At 46.1% G+C, this 21,122-nt stretch overlaps 2 protein-coding genes and 1 pseudogene across 2 annotated transcripts; 2 read left to right on the forward strand and 1 right to left on the reverse strand.

Moving 5' to 3' along the window:
• The first annotated feature begins 3,315 nt into the window (after positions 1-3,315).
• On the forward strand, positions 3,316-4,365 carry LOC133907249 (glutathione S-transferase T2-like). Its single transcript, XM_062349252.1, has 2 exons — positions 3,316-3,765; positions 3,838-4,365. Exons 1-2 carry the CDS (start codon positions 3,316-3,318, stop codon positions 4,363-4,365), a joined length of 978 nt encoding a protein of 325 aa, XP_062205236.1.
• Positions 4,366-4,796: 431 nt separating this feature from the next.
• Positions 4,797-6,014, reverse strand: LOC133907250 (uncharacterized). Its single transcript, XM_062349253.1, has 3 exons — positions 5,905-6,014; positions 5,764-5,832; positions 4,797-5,298 (listed from the first exon to the last, which is right to left on the reverse strand). Exons 1-3 carry the CDS (start codon positions 6,012-6,014, stop codon positions 4,797-4,799), a joined length of 681 nt encoding a protein of 226 aa, XP_062205237.1.
• A 1,647-nt stretch (positions 6,015-7,661) lies between these two features.
• Positions 7,662-17,579, forward strand: LOC133907251 (AUGMIN subunit 2-like; annotated as a pseudogene).
• The last annotated feature ends 3,543 nt before the right edge of the window (positions 17,580-21,122 follow it).

A 21,122-nucleotide genomic window follows, 5' to 3' on the forward strand; every position in this document is an offset into this window, starting at 1 on the left:
GCCTGACCACCACTTGCTCTGGCATGTCAAGATAGCCTTTTAATACATTGTGGTATTAAATGCCAGTTACTTCCTTGCAGGTTGAGGACGGTTGGCGGCCCCCCTAGCTGATCTTTCTCCAAGACCAGACGACTCACCCCCGGGGCTTCAGAAAGCCTACCTAGACTTCGGAGGGCAGGGTCTTCGGAGACTGGGGCTCCCGAAGGCCAGGGTTGTGGAGGGTTCCAGAACCTAGTGATCCGCAAAGCCTCCGGGAACTCGTTTGTCCGCAAGCATGGGCTGGCAGGGCCAGGAGCGTCGGGGGTCCTTAATGACGACCCCCAACACTCATCTTCGCAGATGGCACACATGACTCTAGGTAAGTTCACATGAATTACTTTCTCTTTTCATTCAATACCAACTTTATCAACACTTTATCCATATTAATGTATAGGTCCATTGCCGGTGGACTACGAGGACGAGGAGGCTTTTGATGTTGACATGTTCTTTAGTGCTACACCACCCATACTCGCCTTTGACATGCTCGACCTGTCACAGTTAAGGTGGCGCACCTCCACCGACATAGCCGTCATAGGACCCATACACGACCCCTACTCCTCCTGCCTGGCCTAGCCGGAATGCTAGCCCTCCAGCTGATGCACTAACATACCCCATAGACCATGTGAGAGCAAGCACAAGGCACCAAAGCTAGGGCTTTCATGGTGTTGTCCCAAAGCGAGGGAGGCATTAGGACACATATTATGATCATATGTTTACTAGGTCATTTGGCACCTCATGTTACGATGTTGTAGTTTGTATTTCTCTGTGTCGTACTCATCATATCCTTTGTCTACATCGCGATAAAAAACTCTTGCCTTTTCGGATGGACTTTACGACTCATGCCTTCGCTCACGCATCTGGCCTGTATAGTCTACGCCTACAGTCAGGCATCTAGCCTTTACAGTCTATGTCGATAGTTAGGCATCTAGCCTTTTCAATATACATCTACAGTCAAGAATCTAGCCTTTATAGTCTACTCTTGCAGTCAGGCATCTAGCCTTTTCAGTCTACGCCTACAGTTAGGCATCTAGCCTTCACAGTCTACACCTATAGTTAGGCATCTAGCATTTTCAGTCTATGCCTACGTTAGACATCTAGCCTTTTTAGTCCGATATGACCACACACTGATAACTTGAACTTTCTCGTGCATAGTAAGACCGAACCCAACGGGTTCCCGTCTCGGGGCTCATTCCCTTTGCGATGGGAAAACGCCCGAGACGGGAACAGGAGAGCACTCCCAACCGCATCCCCTCCCAGCGCGGCACGGGACGGGAAAGGAGAGAGGTTCCCTCAGCCGTGGGAACCTCTCTCCGTTCCCTTCGCGCAGAAGGACAGTGGGGAAGGGTCCGGCAGTTGGCGTCGCGCGCTGGTGCGGAAGACGCGGAGAGGCGAAGCGGAGGCGGCGCGAGCAGGGACGACGGAGGTGCAAGGGTCGGCAGGCCTTCGACTCGGGCGAGGGGGGCAGTTCGACCGTGCGGGGACGGCAGTGTCGACGTCGCCGGAGGCAGCCAGGCGACACAGAGTGCAATCGACGGCAGGTACGCCCTAGAAGCCCTATCCGTGCTGTAGATCCGGGGAAGGGTAGGTTCGAAGAAGGGATCTTAAGTGAATGGATCGGGTACGACATCTATTTTAGGTCAGAAGGGTCGTCGGCCCTTGCGCCGCGGGGGATGGAGGAGGGGGGAGGCGGCGCCAATGATCGATTGAGTGGTCGTTCAACATGGGGGAATGGCGCAACGATCGTCGGATTGTCCACCAGAGTTGGAGGTTCCCCGAGAATCAGTGGACCGGCGGAGGGGTGGGGAGGCGGTGGCGTCGGTCGATTCACCAGTCATCGGACATGGGGGAAGGCCGGACGGGGTGGGGTGATGGAGGCATCGCAGGGGGTTGTGGGTTCTGTGCAGCGCCCTACGGCGGAGGAGGTGGTGGGAGGGTGGACGGGCCTACTGGGCCGGGGTCACCTTGTGTTGCCGGCGGTGAAGGGTTGTCATCGGCCTCATGGGATTGCCGTGGTGCATGATGTAGATGGACGCGGCAGCTCTGGCAGCACTTGTCTCGTTGATGCAAGACCAAGTCCAGGAGGCGGCGGACGCGTTGAAGAAGTTAGCGAACGACAACATTAGCCCAGAGAGCACACCAGCGGCTGTCGATCTCAACATGGCGCTGCTACAAGTGGATGCTATTGTCAGCGATTTGGGTCAGCTCGTCTTCCAGGTGGAGGATGTGCTGGGCCGGTGCTCTCTGTCCGTGTTTACTGAGGAGGTGGACAGGAGTAGCATGGGGGAGGAAGAAGAGGCATGGCCTTCCTTGAACATCGCCGGCGATGACATGGAGCATTCTGAATGGAGCACGGATGACGTGCTATGCACCAGTAGTGATGATTGCGTGTCCGTTGAGTCCGATAGGTCGTGGCGGCTGTAATCTGGCCGCCGGTTAGGATGGAAAGGTGTGATTTGGTGTCGTGCTCTTGTGCGATGTGCGTTTGCTGGTAGTAGTTTGGTTGGTAACCCTAAAATGCAAGTTTGTTGTCGGCTTAATCTGTGTGATGAACTGAACTGCAATCATGTATTAGTGTCCCCATTTTGTTTTGTATCAGTATGGCAAAAATATTTTATCAGTATGGCAATAAGATTGTTGTCCCCATTGTTGTCCTCATTTTAATTGCTTCTAGTGGTCCATGAATACTACTGCAATTTGTTTGTGAGGACATGCCCTCTATGTTTCTGTGATGCTTCATGTAGAACAAGCAATGGGCCACTGCAGCTAGCATTGTATGCCTATAGTGTGCTTTGAGTAGCTTCCTCATGCCGGTGTCCAGTCTTGGAGACAAATGGTTCATAGAACTGCAATGTGTTTGTGAGCCCATGCCTTGTTTGATTCAGGGGGGTTGCAGTGGCCTTGTACTCTTGTTTCATTAGGTACATTTGCTGGATGCAGGTGTTGGTACCCAAATGGCCATGGGTGTGATAGTCTTGGACCTCTATGCAGTGTTGGAAAGGGCATGATTTGCCTAAATTCTAGTGCATGGAGGATTTCTGTAGTGTAGGACAATGTTTTTGATTGTTCGTTTTACGATATTTCAGTGAAATGGTTCACAGCATTGGGACAATACCTTTGGATCAGTAAAAACTTATCTGATTGTTTCCCTATTAAGTGTGTGCTTTGTCATAAATTCTGAACCTTACCTTATTTGAAGGGGCGGAATGGATCCTTTTTACGAGAGTATCTTGCAGGACGGTTTCGACCGTATGACTTGGGGGGGGGGGGGGTCAGGACATGGGTACCCAGGGGGGGTCATCCGACGTTCCCCAAGTAGAGTTCTCGCAGTTCTCACAGGCTACGAATCATGGAGGGCACTCAGATTTAGGGCAGTTTTGTCTCGGGAGCGATGAGAAGGGTAGGAAGAAGGTTACCTCGAGGAAGAAGAAGAAGGTGGACGCAAAAACTGATAGAACCAAATGGACTAACGAGGAAGATGAGTTGTTGGTGTCGGCCTGGCTTAACGTGAGCCAAGATCTGGTGGTGGGCATGGATCAGTCCAAAGAGACCTATTGGGGCCGTATCGCAAAGTACTTCAACACTTACAAGAAGGAAAGCATGATGCCGAGGACCGATAAAGCGCTCATAAATCATATGAAGCTGATCATGGATGCCGTGACAAAATTTACAGTGCATTACAGGAAAGTGGAGCAGCTGAACCCAAGTGGCACCAATGAACGTGACAAGGTAACTCTACTTTGCAATGATACTGTCCATGCATGTATAGTCAAACCCGACTGACATTTACATGTTTTGCAGATGGCTCGAGCGTGCGCCGCATATAAAGCACTTGAGGGCAAACCATTCGCGTACACGCACTGTTGGGTGCTGCTGGCCGAGTACCCAAAGTGGCATGCACACGAATCGGCAAAGGCGCAGAAGGTCTTGGATCTTGCGGAAGCTCAGTTCAGCCAAGCTGCGGGCAACGACATCCCTAATGATGCGGCTTCCAACGCATCGACGGACCTTCCCCGTCCTATTGGCCGTGACCAAGCGAAAGCTTCCCGTGTGCGCAAGTCATCATCCCAGTCTTCAGTTCCCACCGTGTCCGGAGGAGTTTATGAAAGACAATTGCAGGACATAAGTGAAACAAAGAAAGTAATGGTGGAGCTTAAAAAGGAGCAGCTGGAGGTGATGCGGCTCCAAGCCACTGTCCGAGTGAATGACCAAGATGAAAGAATTATGAAGGTTGATTTGGACAGTGTTTCAGGCCTACTGCGCGAGTATTATAGGAAGCGCCAAGAAGACATAATGGCGCGGTGGAAGCTCCTAGAGGACCAAGAGTAGCACGGTTGTAATCGTCACATATTTGTTATTCGGACTGTAATACTGCTGGACATGTCTGTGTGCTGTTAGTGTGCAACGTTGGAACATTGAACTTTGCTTTGTAATATTTGTCAGATTCAAGTGCTTTCAGTTATGCTTCTGTTGTTCAACCTAATACATGCAGGACTGCAATAGTTGTGCTATTATTCATTCGCTGGTACATTGAAGATGGTGGCTTCCAAATAGTAGCAGTACAATAAGTTGTTAATGGTTCAGACTTACTACCCTGCGAAGCATACTCCATTTCGGTTTGCACTAGCTAACCATGTTGCACGATGCAGACTTACTATCCTGCGAAGCATACACCGAACTACATGCATACTAATGACCCTCCTTGCTTAAACCAAACTAAATGCATTAACCTAACTTATGGAATACATAGTTTCATAAGTCTAGTGTGCTCCATGAATACTCCAAAGGTGCTCCACAAGGTCATCACGCAATTGGCGGTGCATTGCACGGTTGCAGATAGCTTGAGTTGTTTCGACATAATGCAGGACACCTTCATCACCACTTCGATGGACTTGAGTTGGTTCCCCCATGAAGTCGAACACCTGCACCGGGGATGCGCTACCGCGCTCGTCCTCAATTATCATGTTGTGCATAATAACACAGGCGGTCATGATATTGTGCAATGTGGACTGATCCCATACTCTAGCTGGTCTACGAATAATAGCAAACATAGCTTGCAAGACACCAAATGCACGTTCCACATCCTTGCGGACAGCTGCTTGCATCGCGGAGAAATGGATGCTCTTGTTGCCTCTTGGTGCAGGAATTGCCTTCACTATGGTCGCCCATTCGGGGTATATGCCATCGCGGAGGTAGTATCCCATGTTGTACCTGTTACCATTTCTGCTGTACGACACAGGTGGGGCACTCCCATCGATAAGCCTGGTAAATAAGTTAGAGCGGTGCAAAACGTTTATATTGTTAAGACTCCCAGGCATCCCAAAAAAAGCATGCCAAATCCATAAGTCATACAACGCAACCGCCTCCAAAACTATAGAAGGCTTGCGAGTATGGCCTGTGTACGCGCCATGCCACGCTTTTGGACAGTTCTTCCATACCCAATGCATGCAATCGATGCTCCCGAGCATCCCGGGGAACCCACGGCGCTCGCCTTCTGCCAGGAGGCGCGCGGTGTCAGTTTCATTGGGAGCCCAGAGATATTCTTCTCCGAACACCTCCACAATAGATTGCACATATTTCCGCAATGCCAGCATCGCCGTGCTCACCCCTATCCGCACGTACTCATCAACTGCATCGGAACTGACGCCGTATGCTAGTTGCCGTATGGCCGCTGTCATTTTTTCCAATGGGCTAAGGCCGAGCTTCCCCGTTGCATCCCTTCCCTACCTGAACCAGGTGTCATGGTCCTCCACAGCGGCCGCAATACGCAAGAACAACTGCCGCGACATACGAAACCTGGTTGCGTGAACATACATGACTCAATGTACACAATGAAGGTTACTGCTTGCATTACGAAAATGCACTTACCTTCGACGAAACAGGACATCACCGTACACAGGGTTGTTGGCGAAGTAGTCGTTGTACAGCCTAGCAGAACCTTCGCGGTGTTGCCGGTCTATAACCGCATGGCCGGGCATCGACCCACGCTGACGGCTATGACGCGCAGCTCCTGCTTCTTCCTCCTTGATGGAAATAAGCACAAGCAGCTCGTCCTCTTCGTCACTCGAATCCGAGGAGAACATCATCATTTCCTCCGAATCTAAGGAGTTCATTTTGTATTTGGAAAACGAGGAACTAGTGTGAGACCGCTTTGAGGATGCCGTCCCTTTTATAGTGCTACAAATCTTCCCTGAGAAGTCACACTTCAATAGCTTCCATTGCAAGCCGCTTGAAAAGTCCAACGTTTCCTTCCACCACAAGCCGTCTACCCAGTCAACACTCTAATCCCGTACTGCATACGCCCGTACATTCGCCGTACAAATGCATTCATCGTAAAAATACGGATTCGGTACCAAATATATTATAATATTGAAAGTCTGTTGGGGAAGGGAACGGGGAAGGGAATGCTGTTGGAGTGCAGGATCCTGAAGGGAATGAATCTGGGAAGGGAATCCTGCTGGGAAGGGATTTTGGAGTGGGAAGGGAAGGAAACGGTTGGGGTTGGTCTAAGGTAAATTCATCCTCCTCTAGCACATTCATATAAAGTTTTTTCCCATCTGAGTTTATATAAAAAATTTATGAATTTTTTACCCGACCAGCTATGACTCGGGATCCAACCAGTCATTAGTGACATGTCAGCTAAAGGCCCGTTACTAATGAGTCAGCAATTAGTGATGGGTGTCTTTATCACCTGTCACTAATGAGTGTGTCCTCTCTACCCGTCACTAATGATTGACTCATTAGTGACGGGCCTTTAGGTAACCCGTCACTAATGAATGTGCTTCCTCTACCCATCACTAAAGACTCCATCATTAGTGACGAGCTTTGAGGTGAACCATCACTAACGAGTGTGCTCTCTCTACCCGTCACTAATGACTCCATCATTAGTGATGGGCTTTGAGGTGACCCATCACTACTACCTTTAGTGACGGGTTGTTCCCTCACCGTCACTAATGACCCCTCATTAGTGACGGGTCTTGGCTGAGTCCCAACCCGGGCCACACATTAGTGAGGGGTCGTCACTTAACCCGTCACTAATAGTGCATTAGTGACGCGTACGGAGCAAGCATCACTAATGACTTATCTCCTTTGATGGTTTCTTACGTAGTGGACCCCACGATCACCAAGATTGAGCCCGAGCATAGTACGTAACCTCTTTCCTTTTTCTCCCTTATTGTTAGGTTCATAGTAACACTCATTAGGACACAACAATTTAATTGAGTTTATAGTACATTAGGTCAATTCATATCATCCTATCATGTAGGTGTTGAAACCGATTGTATGGCTCAAAGAGGTAATCCTTGTGATAGGTGGTACTGTACCTTTGGTGCAATCCACAGAAGATGGAAGGAATTTTGTGGAGCTATCTATCTCTTTTGACATACGTTCAAGGGGAGAAAGTAGTGGGGATATCACTATTAGGGCCTGTGGCAATGCATCACCGATTGTGTTGCATGCCGAAAAAACCACCATGGAAGGGTGCCTAAAAGTGATTAAGAGAGCATGGGTTCTTTTTGCCTAACAACAACTATTTTAAAATAAAAGCATTTGAGGAGGGCGAAGAGGATTTGGCTTCAATGCCTAAGCTTCCTCCTCATCCCTGCTCCTCTAATCCATCGTCAGCTATGGCCGCCAACGAGAAGGACCTAGCTTCATCATCCTCGGCTCCAGCCCCTGACGACGACGACATCGATTGGGACCTCGCCATGATGAGGTGATCACTCACGTCGTCCATGAGGAGGAACTCATCAATGAAGCAGAGGGAACATCGAAGGACATCGTCAGTGACGAGGCCATCGCACACCTCTTGGCAAAGGAGGAGGACATGGGCGGTGACTCCGACACCGACGATGGTGAGGAGGAGGAAGAGGAGGAGGAAATGGGTGGCGACTCCGACACCGACAATGAGGAGGAGGAAGAGGAGGATGAGGAGATGGGCGGCAACTCTAATACCAACAACGACGAGGAGGAGGATGAGGAGATGGGCAGCGACTCTGACATGACTAACGATGATAGGAGGAGGAGGAGGAGGAGGAGATGGGAGGCAACTGCGACATGACTGACGACGAGGAGGAGGAGGATGAGGAGATGGCCAGTGCCGATGGCGACTCCAACGACGACACTGATGAAGCATAGTTCATTACTTACCTAGGTTTATGGATGGTAATCCAAATTTAGCAATTTAGATTTAGCAGCCTTTTGCAGTCCGAAAGGGTTTTTGGTGTAATCCGGAGCTTCTTTTGTATACAAGAACTGATGAAGTGATGATCTTACTTATCCTAAATTAATGAAAAGGTCAGTTAAGTGGAAAAGTGTGTTAAATTGAGAATGCAAGTGAGAAAGCTAATTGAGTACTACACCAATCGTCCAGCAAGTTTATTTTCCTCATCATTGGATTATCCTGCTGCCAAATCCTGATTTTGCTTCAGGATGCAGCCAGTATACATGTAAATCCTTTAGAGGGATGAGTACATTAGTGACGGGTGATAAAGTCACATGTCACTAAAGATGTCATTAGTGACGGGTGAATTTACCACCTGTCACTAATGACTAAGTCCCAGTGACAGGGTGGTAAATCCACCCGTCACTGTGACCCGATCATTAGCGATAGTGGTAAATTAACCCATCACTGATGATCTAATCATTAGTGATGGGTCATATATATGACCCGTCACTAATGATGTGTGTATATAAAACGGGCGTGGGAACACTAGCCTGCAATTTTGCCTACGTCCCGATGCCTAAGCTTCCTCCCCGCCATGCACGTCGCCCGCTCCTCCTTGCCTCCTTCTCTTGGCTGTCCCCGAAGCCGCCGTCGTCTCCCTGTGGTCCCCATCCTCCTCCCCGACGTTGCCTTCCCCTACGCCCTTGTCCCCGACTACCCTGACACCGAGGAGCCCACACCATCATCACCGAGGACCCCCCCCCCCGACACCGAGGAGACCACCGCCTCCTCCCCGACGAGCACCCCGACGCTGAGGAGCCTGCTGCCTCATCCCCGACGAGCACCCCGATACCGAGGAGCCCACGCCACCGTGCTCTGTGCCACCATCGTCCACATCTGTCAAGATAGGACTCCTGTCGTCCCCTCCTCATCCATCATGGTAGGCTTCCTGGCTCACTTACTATAACCAATTATTTGTGTGAGGCCACACGTATGTGCTTACTTGCTTGCTTGAGCACTCTAGCTTCATTGATTTTTAGTGTTTAGTGTTAGATTGAAGGCTAGGAAGTTAACACTGTATAGCAATCTGAGTGTCAGTTCTTGTATACTGGGTCGATGTGAATATGGTTCACGCTTAAGTGTATTATGTTCTTAACTTCTTATGCTGCTAGTTTATACATGATCTTGTGGACCATAATGTCTATTGATATTTATAAATTATATTGGATCATTCTTGTTCCTACGACATCTTATTTTTTATTAGCCGAAGATTAAGAGTATGCCGTGTTGTCTTCATATAGTTTATTTCTCCTTGTAATTTCTATTATACAAAGCTTATAGTTTGTGTTCCTCCTTTGTGACTGTTAGGATGAATTCTTTGTTACTGTTATTTCAGGTTCTCTTATGCTACTCTTTACTAGTTACTTTCAGTTATGCAAGATCATGTTATTAGAATACTTTTGCTTCAATACACATGTTGTTACCCATTTTTTCTTTGATGATGACATTTAGGAAACTAAAATTAAATTTGTAAGAAAATCCTAAAAATGAATTTAGGTTGCGTAACCTATTATGTTGTCTCCCGTTCGGGAGTGTTTGATTATAAATATGACTTGGCAAATCGTCATATTTATAAGAAGATGCTCCCGAATTGTCCACGTACTTTGGATAGTTCGAGGATATGTGACTCGAGTAGTAGGTTTCTGTGCTCTTGTATGGTTCTAGAGAGAATTTTGGTAGTGTCCACTTGTTGTTCTCTAGATACACACCCTCTCGGCTCGTTGTCGAGACATATATTTGGAGAATAGCGGGGAGGTGCTGCAAAAATTTTCTGTAGAATCGTACAAGAGCATGGAAACCTACTCAGGCCACATATCCTTGAATGGGATTAGGAACTATCTTTGCCTATTAGAAATTAGCTAGGATTCTTCGCTTTAGATAAGAAATACATCCTGTTTTCATAAATTCATATAAAAGTGAATATAGTTACTAATCCTGGATCAATTGTATCTGCATATTTGTATCTATTAGATGTCTGCCAACCAATCTTCATTAGGATCCTCTGACGAAGCACAAACTTCTAGTCAGACGTCTGCGCAACTAGGTCCCAGTGGAGCAAGAGTACGAAGGCCAAGGGCACAAGCAAAGTGGCCGACGGACAAGATTACTATCACGGAAATCGATGATGACAGCGTGCATACAGAGAAGAAGGCCCTATAGATGTTGTGGAAGCTCGTAGGCCTTAATTCTCAGGAGAGGGTGCCATTGACTCTTCCGAAGTTTGATAACCTCGCTATGGATCAAAAGAACACCTTGTTCAATGATGGTGTCAATACGTTTCTGGAGTTCCCATAGAACATGAAGGCGAAGGCTTGTAGGTCAGATATGAAAATGATTGCCAAACTTTGGAGAAGCCACAAGAGCAAGCTTGTGAACGAGCATATGGCAAAAGGGTTGGAGCCCTTCAGCAAGTACCCATATATTAAAAGAGAGGATTGGGAAGCTTTTGTGAGGTTGAAGAGCTCAGAGGCGTTCCAAATGGAGAGTTCAGCAAAGAAGCAGCTTCGGGCAAAGAACAAACAGAATCACAACTTGGGCACAAGCAGGTACATGGGGAAAAAGGATCGCAATTGTATTTGCGAGCGAGGGGTTCACTGTCAGATAGTGGAGAAATCACCTTCAAATCTAGCGAAACTGAGTCAGTCACTGAAAAGGTCAAAAAAATAGCAGTCCACTCCTCTGAAGGTTCATTCATCAGGCTCAGGAAACATGATGTGCTCTCCACTGCGCTGGGAAACCTTGAGCACCCAGGTCGCATTCGAGGCGTGTCCAGTTCCTAGGGCTGGAAGTTAGGCTTCCCCGAACACGTCGTGATGCATAAGAAGAGGAAGAGGTTGATCCCAATCGATGTGCAAGCATTGACCCAATCAATCACGGAGAGCATTTATTAAGATGTCCTACAAAGGTTTGTGGCACAGGGAGTTATAATTCCTAGTGCATCAGTGGGTGATAGCCCCATTGCTGGACACAAGAGCAGTCAAGCCTCCAGGGAGGTTGAACAGCCTGTCTCTCCATCCATGGGGCCTGATACTATAGACCTTCTCGATGGGCCCACGCCATGATTGCTAGTCATAAGTCCTGGCGGCTACTATATTGAGGTTGCAAAGGGCAAGTTGCATCTAGAGGTCCAGGTGTTACATATGGTCCTGATACGTCTTGGCTATGCCATGGTCTGCGCGGATTTTGTACATGCCAATGCCATGGACACAGATTTGCCCATCCCTCCCAATCAGATCCAAAAACTGGGTCAAGCTCATCTTCAAAGGATCCAATGGAAGAAGGGGACATCGTTGTGCACACGAAACCATCTAGGAGTGATCCGCCTGGATGTTCAAGTGCACCGAGTTCCCTACCCCAACCTCAGCCTCAAGATGCGCTAGTTGTGTCGCCTTTGCCCACTCTGCCATCTCGAGTTAAACAATTTGAGGGCAGCTCAGAGAAGAAGAAGTCCAAACCAAGGTCCAAGAAGCAGCTGCTGAAGAAATCCATGTTCTCTAGTAAGGACTCAATCGCCGAGAAGCGCCAGATAGCGGTAGCTTGGACTCAGGACAACACAAAATTCAAGCGTGGGAAGCCCTTCCTGCTGGCAGCTCCACTTCGGAGGGTGGGACAATCTTGTGTCCAATTGCATAATTACTACCTGCAAGGTTGTAGAGAGAAGAAGATTTCCATTGTCGTCTATTACTAAAATCGTCACTTCTTGCAAGGGGACGGCTACTTTCTCGTGGGCTTCAACGACTTATACGACCTCTTCAACCTCGATGGCCTGGGCATGGGGTTATTGCGATGCTTCACACTGTAAGCCCTTTCAAACTAGAAGTTCATTAATTATTACCACTAATTCTTCAATCTAACTAATTTCTTATCTGTAGACACCTGATACAAGAAACAATGAAGAAGGAGCCCTTTGCATTCCTTGACCCCCAAATTATGATGATTTTTGTGATGGAACAAGAAAGAGAATTCGTTGTGGAAAATGTGGCTAATGCAATGAGCTACTTTTCGAAGAGGGACTACCTGATGGCCGCCCATAACACGGGTGGCCATTGGATCTTACTGGTCATTGCCCCTAAGTGGAACTTGGTTTTGTACCTTGATTCATCAAGACCAGTAGTAGGACCTAACAACGAACTCGGAGTATGTGACTACACTTTGGTCAAACAAATCCTCGACAAGTAAGTTCTTCATGACTTAGGTTACAGATTGAACTTTTCAAACTTACACCAAATGTTGACTATTGGATCCCTCTTCGCATGTAGGGCTTTTGATATGTATATGCGCTATGATCCAAAGTACGATCCGAAGAAACCCCGCACACTGACACATAAGACCGCCTTCACGGTAAGTGCCAGCATACATATTTGTAAACACTCTACTACTACCTTTTTTTTCAAACTGATGGTTTTTTCCCTCTCCAGTGCCACCACCAGCTACCGGGCAACGCCTGTAGCTTCTATGTTGCACGTCACATGCTGCTAACCTTGGCAGCCAAGGATATGAAATCCCAGATGTAAAATAATTACATAGTCTTTTCATAACCGCTTTTATTCATTACTAATATCCGATGATAAAATGATTTTGCTCATGCTAATTGCATACTTTTTCCATAACTACTTTCATTCAGCAGGAATTCAGCTTGCTGGATGGTAACATCGAGGAGTCTGCACTCACTAACATTCAAGGACGGATCGCCGTGTTCATAATGACCGAAGTCATCTCTTCGAAAGGCAAGTTCTATTGTAAGGACACGGTGTCCTGACTTATGTAATTTGTGGTTGCACTTTCGACTTATGTAATTTGTAGTTATCTTGATGTGGACTTGCGCCATTGTACATTTTGATTATGTATATGTGCATATCTCGTGACTTGGTCCCTACAATGTGGGTATCTTGAAATGCATGGTATGGCATGAATGTGATTATGGCATGAATGTTTTGAGTGATTTCGATGTGGGTATCTGGATGTGTCTTGTTTGTAGGAGAAGACGGCTGCCAAATCCTGACATTGCTTTAGGATATATCTAGAAAATAGGTAAACCCCTTCGAGGGACGAGACCATTAGTGGCAGGTGAAAACTTCACCCGTCACTACAGAGGCCACCAGTGGTGGGTGGTAAATTCACCCATCACTGATGACCGAGTCCCAGTGACGGGTTGCTTTCCAATCCCTCACTGAGACTTAGTTATTAGTGACAGGTGGTAAATGGACCCATCACTACTATCTAGATCATTAGTGACAAGTGGTAAATAGACCCATCACTGATGACTCAGTCAACAGTGACGGGTTGTAGTTACCACCCGTTACTAAAGACCGAGTCCCTGAGACGGGTTGGAAAGCTACCCGTCACTGGGACTTGATCATTAGTGATAGGTGGTAAATACACCCGTCACTAATGACGGCCACAGTGACAAGCAATAGGCCTTCTCAGGCCATAGGAGATGCACTTTAGTGACCGGTCTCAACTATGACCCGTCACTGGTGACAGTCATTAGTGATGGGTACCAACCCATCACTAATGTTTCATCATTAGTGATGCAATAAGAGTGACGAGTACGGTAACACCCGTCACTAATGTGTTGTTCTCTCGTAGTGGAGACTAGTCCAAATATCATGTGCATTGGTGAGAGAATAAACACGATTAAATGCATCAACGCATAAAGATGATAAAAGGATACTCTTTGTCAATGCATTAATTGTCTTTCTTTGTTTGTGAGGCGTTGCCTCATCCCTTCCTTGGTGACTCTCCAAACATCTAAACTTTTAGCTTGCAAATAATAAATCATTAGAATTGTCCATCGGGGAAAATTAGTGTCGTCAAAATGTGGAGCACTATGGGTATCCATCACAACCCTGGACGTTACAACTCAAGGATGTTAAGCCTATCAATAGTATGAGGCTCTAATACCAATTGTGAGGAACGGTGACATCCTAAGAGGGGGGAGGGGTGAAATAGGACACCTAAAAACTAATGGCTCCAAAAACTTCATAAGATAAACCTATCTCAATTTCTATCTAAATGTGTTCTAGGTTTATCTAGTGTGTCTACTCTACAACTCAAGAGTATTGCAACCTACTCTAGAAAGGTGAATTGCATGTATGTAAATGCGGAAATGTAAATAAGGTAGAGAGATAAACTCGGTACAACGGATTTTTATCCCGTGGTGTCAGTGGCACACAAGCCACCCCTAGTCCATGTTGCAGCTCCTCAAAGGATATGCTCCTAGTCGTCAAGTCTCTTCTGGTCATGGCTCTTAAGCTACCAAGTCACCAAGACCAGACCTCAAGCACAATGAGCCATCAAGCCACCAAGGCGAGGTCTCACCACTAATCTCTCTTCCGGTCACTTGCACGCCGTTTTCACTTCGGAGCTCTAGTCACAAAGAAAAGGGCCTCTGTGTCCCCTCACAATCTTCTTGTCGACGCTCCACACCAAGTCGAAGGGTCAACAAGTTACCGGCGAGTCACAAAGACTCCGAGGCGCCGACATACCTCCTCGGTACACGGTTGGATCACTCATTGATCCACTCACTAGGTTGCAGCACCTAGCAACACTTCTCTCTAGGCCTATAAGTACTAATCACTCTCTAATGGTGTGCTAATTACCTTGGATGATCATATTTAGCACTTCGATGGCTTGGATGCCTTCTTAAGTGTATATGAGCTTCTCTGGACTCCAGTACCTTCAAATGGTCAAGTGGGGGTGTTAACTTCTTTATCACCGGATAATCCAGTGAGTTGAAATCTTTTCTTCCCTCATTTGCACAACTTTTGTTAAATGCTCCAGTGTAAGCATCCGGTGTGTAGCACTCTAATCACCAGACCATCCAATGAGGTCTTCATTTTTCTCTTCTGAGTGAAAACACTCCAGTGTGTATAGCCTTCTGAGCATCAGACCATCCAGTGAATATAACACACCCGGGAGGAATACTCCGGTGTGTACAAAGTCCTGAGCACCGGACCATCTAGTATAGTTATTTTTCCTGGGACTTATCCAATTCAGTCCAAACTTTGTCCCGGCTTCGGTGACTTCTTCATGTATTGCATCCATGAGACCTACTAACATATATTCTTGACAAACATGTTAGTCATAATAACTATATTGTTATTAATCACCAAAATCACAATCATGATCTAATAGGACCATTTTCGCTATAATCTTCATTTAGTTCCATGAAATTTGGTGTTTATGCTGTGAATACTGCTGTGCTCGATACTTGCAAAGGTGAAGCGGTGACCAAATGGCCCTTTGGCTTTTGCTAGGTAAGGTTCAATTCAAATGCAGTGCCTCTGAAGTCTTCCATGTTCCTTGCTTTGGCTTCCTCATTGCAGAAAGATCAGAGTAGCACGGACAAGAGCGATGATTTGGTGAGGGTTTTGAGGGGGGCTGTCCGTCGTGCAGAGGAACATTGCCAACTTGCAAGTGGAGCTACAAGGAAGAATGGTGATAGATTGATATCCCAGATAATGGGCTTTATGTGTTTACAGCAATTCCATGGTCCACACCATGCCAAAGCATTGATAACTTTTTGTTTACTGTTACTACATGGTATTGGTTTCACACCGGATCATTGCCTCCATTTTTCATCAGTCAGCTTTGACATAATGAACACCATTTTTATTCTCTTGGTTGTTGCAGCCAGATTATGATTTTTTGTTTTTGTGAAGTTTTACTTCTCATTTGACTGCTCATGAAAGAATATGATAGATAGAGATGGGACTTTGCTGCTAATTGGAGCATTTTAGCGATACATTTGTTCATATCAGATGCCTGAATTGTGACTATTAGGACAAGCATTTCTTCATGATCAAAGCATATAGCGCTTTCCATTTTTAGGTGTCAAACTAATTTTATACATCGTAATAGATTTTGTAGATATTTGCACTTGCTAGAAGCCTAGAACTAAGTCATGATTATTGGAGAATGAGAAAATAATGCCAACTCCTCATAAGATCTTAAGACTTACGCTTTTGAATTAACTATATGATGCATGAAATTCAAGACTATCTTTGTGCCCTATTAATATGTGGATTCAGAACAAGAAAAGAAGTGATGGTGCGCAATTAATGTTAGGACTCATAAACTTTGCTAACTTTCTGTTTGTCATTTCTGAGTACTAGCATATTCATAGTGTATCTCTTCTTTTTCTGAGCTTGTGTTTTGGATCTATGGTACCATCATTGATCTTGATGAAGTTTTGATTCCACAGGATGATAAAAACATTGCTCATATGACTCATGTTAGTGAGATGGGAAAGAAGTGCAAATCCCTGGCCAGAATCACTACTGTTTTGAAAGATGTTATTCAAAACAAGGTAATGGAAGTCAGAAATTGGCACTTTTGCACTTTTCTTGCTTTCTTCCTCTCAGGAGGAGTGTTGACATTACCAGTTTTTTTTTTCAGATCAAATATGTGAATTACATTATGTCTGCACTGCTGTATGTACATTAGCCAATTGTACAAGATCTAAATATCTGAAATAGCTGCTCTTTTCTATCAGGGCCGCTTTATTGCTCGGCTGCATGCAACAACCTTACTCCCTTGATTGCATTCCTGTTGAGGCTGAATATCAGGTATTTTCTTTTCTTGATGTTTTCAACTTTTGATTTTTATAGCAAAACATGCCATCCAGGAGAATCTTTGCTTACATGCTACACCTCCTTAAGAGATTTCATTATAAGGAAAGATGTGGTTTTCTGAGTGGATCGGGCTTTTCCTGCTCACTGTTCTATTTCATTCTCAGAAAGAATTCTTGGAGCTACATCTGAAAGCAGCAAGTGACTATATATGGGGCATTGACAGCATCAGTTGGTGATTTCCAGTGGAGCCAAAACTTTAGTGAGCCTCCTGCTGTCTGCGGGGTACGTTTAAAATATTTCTTCTATATAATTAAATTAGTAGTCCTAACAAACTCATGCTATGAAAATACCTTCCACTTGGATAAAAAATTCTGTGCTATCAGTCTCAGGTTTAGAGATGACAAATGATATATCGTACATTCATGTCAGAATAACAGTGCGCTTTGCTCTACATTTTGAATAACAGTTGGCATTACAACAACTCAAATTTCTTATTTTAAATGTGCTCTCTTTGTTTTCTTTGTCATTAGTGGTTAGCTTAATGTCTATTTGATCTTCATGAACAAAATGCTGCGACCAATACCTGCTGCATTTCTTCCCTTGAAACCATGTCTGCGATGAAGGAATCCTTTTCAACTCTTCAGAAACTGCGTGTCGGCCATTCCTCTCTATCAATGACACCAGGCGGCTCCAGTGATGATTCGAAGTTCTTGACGCCACTGCCTCAGTGGAGAGGTCGCTGATTCTGTGTGCTCTGTCTGCATCCATTTCGATGTTTGACTCAAGCGACAACTGATGTTAGGAATGATCTTAAGTTCATTACTAAAGTCGATATTTTCTGGCAAAAACATATTCTGTACTGATACAACTCGACTGTCATTAACGATCAGAAACATGTAATTTCACTTGGCATACCTGACAAGCATCAGTTTTTTGAAGTCGTTTTGTGCCAAAGAAAAATTACTGTTTTTTTTTCAAAACGACACAGTGATCCTTGTTTTCGTTATGGGCCAAAAAATTAACTTAAAGAGGAAAAGAGATATAATGCATCTTTAAGCCCAGTAACTACTGGGCCTAGCCTAATTTGGTTTGCATAGCATCATAAGTTTTTTAGGAGTTTTTTTATTTTTATATTTTTTCATTAAAAATTTAAATAAATAGATTCCTCGTGAAAAAAATTGTAAAACTAGGCGCCTGCAGCCCCCTGAGAAGGCTACAGCTCTCTGAGAGGGCGGTTAGGCCTGCTACCCGCCTCCTGGGAGGGCGGGTGGCCTAACCGCCCCCTCAGAGGGCGGCAAGGGTGCTAACCGCCCTCTCAAGAGGCGGCAAGGGCCTGGGAGGGTGGTTAGCAGCCTAGCCACCCTCTGAGGGGGCGGTAATGGTATTTTTTTCCGAAAATTACAAAATTTTGTGTATTTCATCAAAATTTAAAATAGGGCATTTAGGAAATTTGGAATAAAAAAGATTGAAGAGGAGTGAAAACGGTATACTGAGGAAGCGAGAATTTGGAGTAGGTTATGTAATTGTCGGAGAATAAAAAATCAGTAATTGTGAACGAATTGTATATGTGAAGCACTCGTAGCATATTACGCGGGTATGAGGTGCGAAGCAGATTCCATGTTTATTGGTACCTGTGTTGTCATTTATTGTGTGGTAAAAGCTGTCCGGTGTTGTCATTTTTTGTCTAAAGCCTGCGCAAGGAGACATGTGTTGTCATGTCATGGTTAAAGTTCAGTAGTGTGGTCACTTCGTGATTAAAGTTACACTCCCGACAGAGTAAGCGAGCTGTCACTTCGTGTATAAGTAGCTTTGTAAGATATACATTGGTGACGACGATAGAATGTAGCGTGTGGTTATATCGGATTAAGAAATGCATCACATTGGAATAAGAAATGCAGTTACGACATGCTAAGTGGACCATAAAGATTACACACGTCTGAATACATAAGAGTACATCGCGAATCGAATATGCATATGTAAGTTACAAAACCAAATGTAAAATTCTACTGCTGTCTCCCCCGCTGCCGTCAGCCGTGCTCCCCATCGTGGTCCCGATGCCGCTGGTTAACCCTCACGTGGCCCCTGGAGTAGTTGAGGGGGTCGGGTGGACCGACCTGTCTGATAGGCCTAGTAGGGAGCATCGGTGTTGAGGCCTCATCCTTTGTGGGTTGTGTCTGAAGTGGAGCACTGGGTACCTGGGACCGCTGGAGGACGTCGTAGTCAGGTATGCCCTCGAAGAAGTCCCAAACGAGGTCGTATGTGGGGTCTGGGCCAGCCTCATCCTCCTGACTAGGGTACGAGGACTGTGAAGGCTCTGCTGGCGTCTATGTGTACTGGCTGGAGGGGCCTACGAACAAATAATTATATTAGATATGGACAATGTGGAAATGAAAGTAGTAGTAAAAAATGCACAATTGTACCTACGTGGTATGCCGGTGTAGAAGAAGATGGCCAGGTGGGCGTGCCATAGTATGGCTCGAACGGTGCTGGTGGGATAGAGCGTGGGGCAGCTGAAGACGGGCCAGCCTCATCACCGAAATAACCTATGCACAATTTTAGCTGAATTTGCTGAATATATTGAAAACGGGGATGAAGGGGGCGCCCAGTACCTGAGGGTGGACGCACAGGGCTTGGTCTATGAGGTTGCGTCGAGGCTTATGTAGGTGCACCTAATAAAAGTTTAATAATCATTGCACCAGTAGGAAACAAATATATTTCAATATCATGTGAATTAAAAATTCGTACATATTTGCTCCGAGCCTGCATGACGTGGTAAATGGGGTCGTGTGGGTGCCGACACCGATGAACGGTGGTGCACATCTGACCTCCGGGATGACTTGATGTGGACCCCACTAGACCTGGGAGGCACTCCAGCTACATCTATGGTGGATCGGCATGAGGTAAGCTTCAAGGCGCGCGCGTTCTTGTCAAAAACCCTCTTGACAAAGCCCGCGACATCCGACGCACTGAGGTGCACCCCTTGCCGGAGGTGGTCCATGGTACCAGCTGCATCCCTATGGACATCGTAAATGATATCAGCGTGTGGATACGAACAAGAAAAAAACAATTTAAATGTACAGGTTTTGTTCCTTGAGTATGGACTACTGACTTGTAAGTAAAACATATCGCTAATGCAGCATCCTCGTCCCAATAGACCGGGTATGCCTCCGTAGTAGACGCGATGTGGGGTCGGACACCCTCAGGGGTGTAGGTGACCCATGTGCATGTACGTGGAACGTACCACCGTAGGTAGTCATTGAAGCTCCGCTCGTCGAAGGGACGCGCCTCCTCCACAACATCCTGTAGCGCTTAGGCCCATGCTGCCACGTATGGGGCCAAGCGATCTGCCCAGAGGTTGCCAGCAGGCTAGCCTTTGCGCGTGTACCTACAAGTGAACCATGTTAAATATAATTCGTAGTAAGACAAATGTTATGAAAATTTTAATTATGCATATGTACCTGTGGACGTGCACGAGGACAGTACGAATGTGGACGAGAGGGAATGCCTGGTGACGGCCAAACTGCCTCGGATTCATCCATATCATTACGAATCCGACGAGTTTGCCTGCGGCCAGGTGCATTCTTCACCTTTTCCAAATCAGGCACATAGATTCTTGAAGGCCCTAGATTACTTGTAAAAGTGTCAACAATGCTGTAATCATGCAGCTCATGATTCCAGGTGTTCAGTATTTGATCCTTCATGAAGTACTTTGAAACATATTACCTGGGAAGCATATTGTGCTCCGCACACGCAGCTATGACGTGTGTACAAGATTTGTGGAGTAATTGTGGCTTCTGGCAACTACAAATGCATGTCTCACTCCTTAGCACACACTCTTGAACATGCCGCTCACGTCTTCCACCCCTCTGACCCTTATCCCGGCATAGGACACTGAACCTGTGCTCCACAGTCCCCTCTTGATTTGCGCGATGCATGTGGGCCTTCTTTGTGGCCTTCTCCATATACTCACATAGCATCCGTCCATACAGCATACGATTGTTCTCCATTACATTTTTAGCAGCTGCGTACCGATCAATAAAATACTTACAAGTCCCATACAAAATGCCTTCTACAATTCCAACAAATGGGAGAGACGTCATTCCTCGCATGACCCAATTATAAACCTCTGCAAGATTTGTTGTCATTACTCCATACCTTGCCCCACCACTGTCATACAGCAAAGCCCATTTTTCATTTGGCTCATTACGTATCCACTGTGAAAAGCTCCTAATAGCTGACCTTGACCTCCTTACTATCTGCGGAATATCTGTTGGGAGAGGTCCAAG

This window comes from Phragmites australis, chromosome 24 (genome assembly GCF_958298935.1).
Source record: "Phragmites australis chromosome 24, lpPhrAust1.1, whole genome shotgun sequence".
Taxonomy (NCBI): Eukaryota; Viridiplantae; Streptophyta; class Magnoliopsida; order Poales; family Poaceae; genus Phragmites; species Phragmites australis.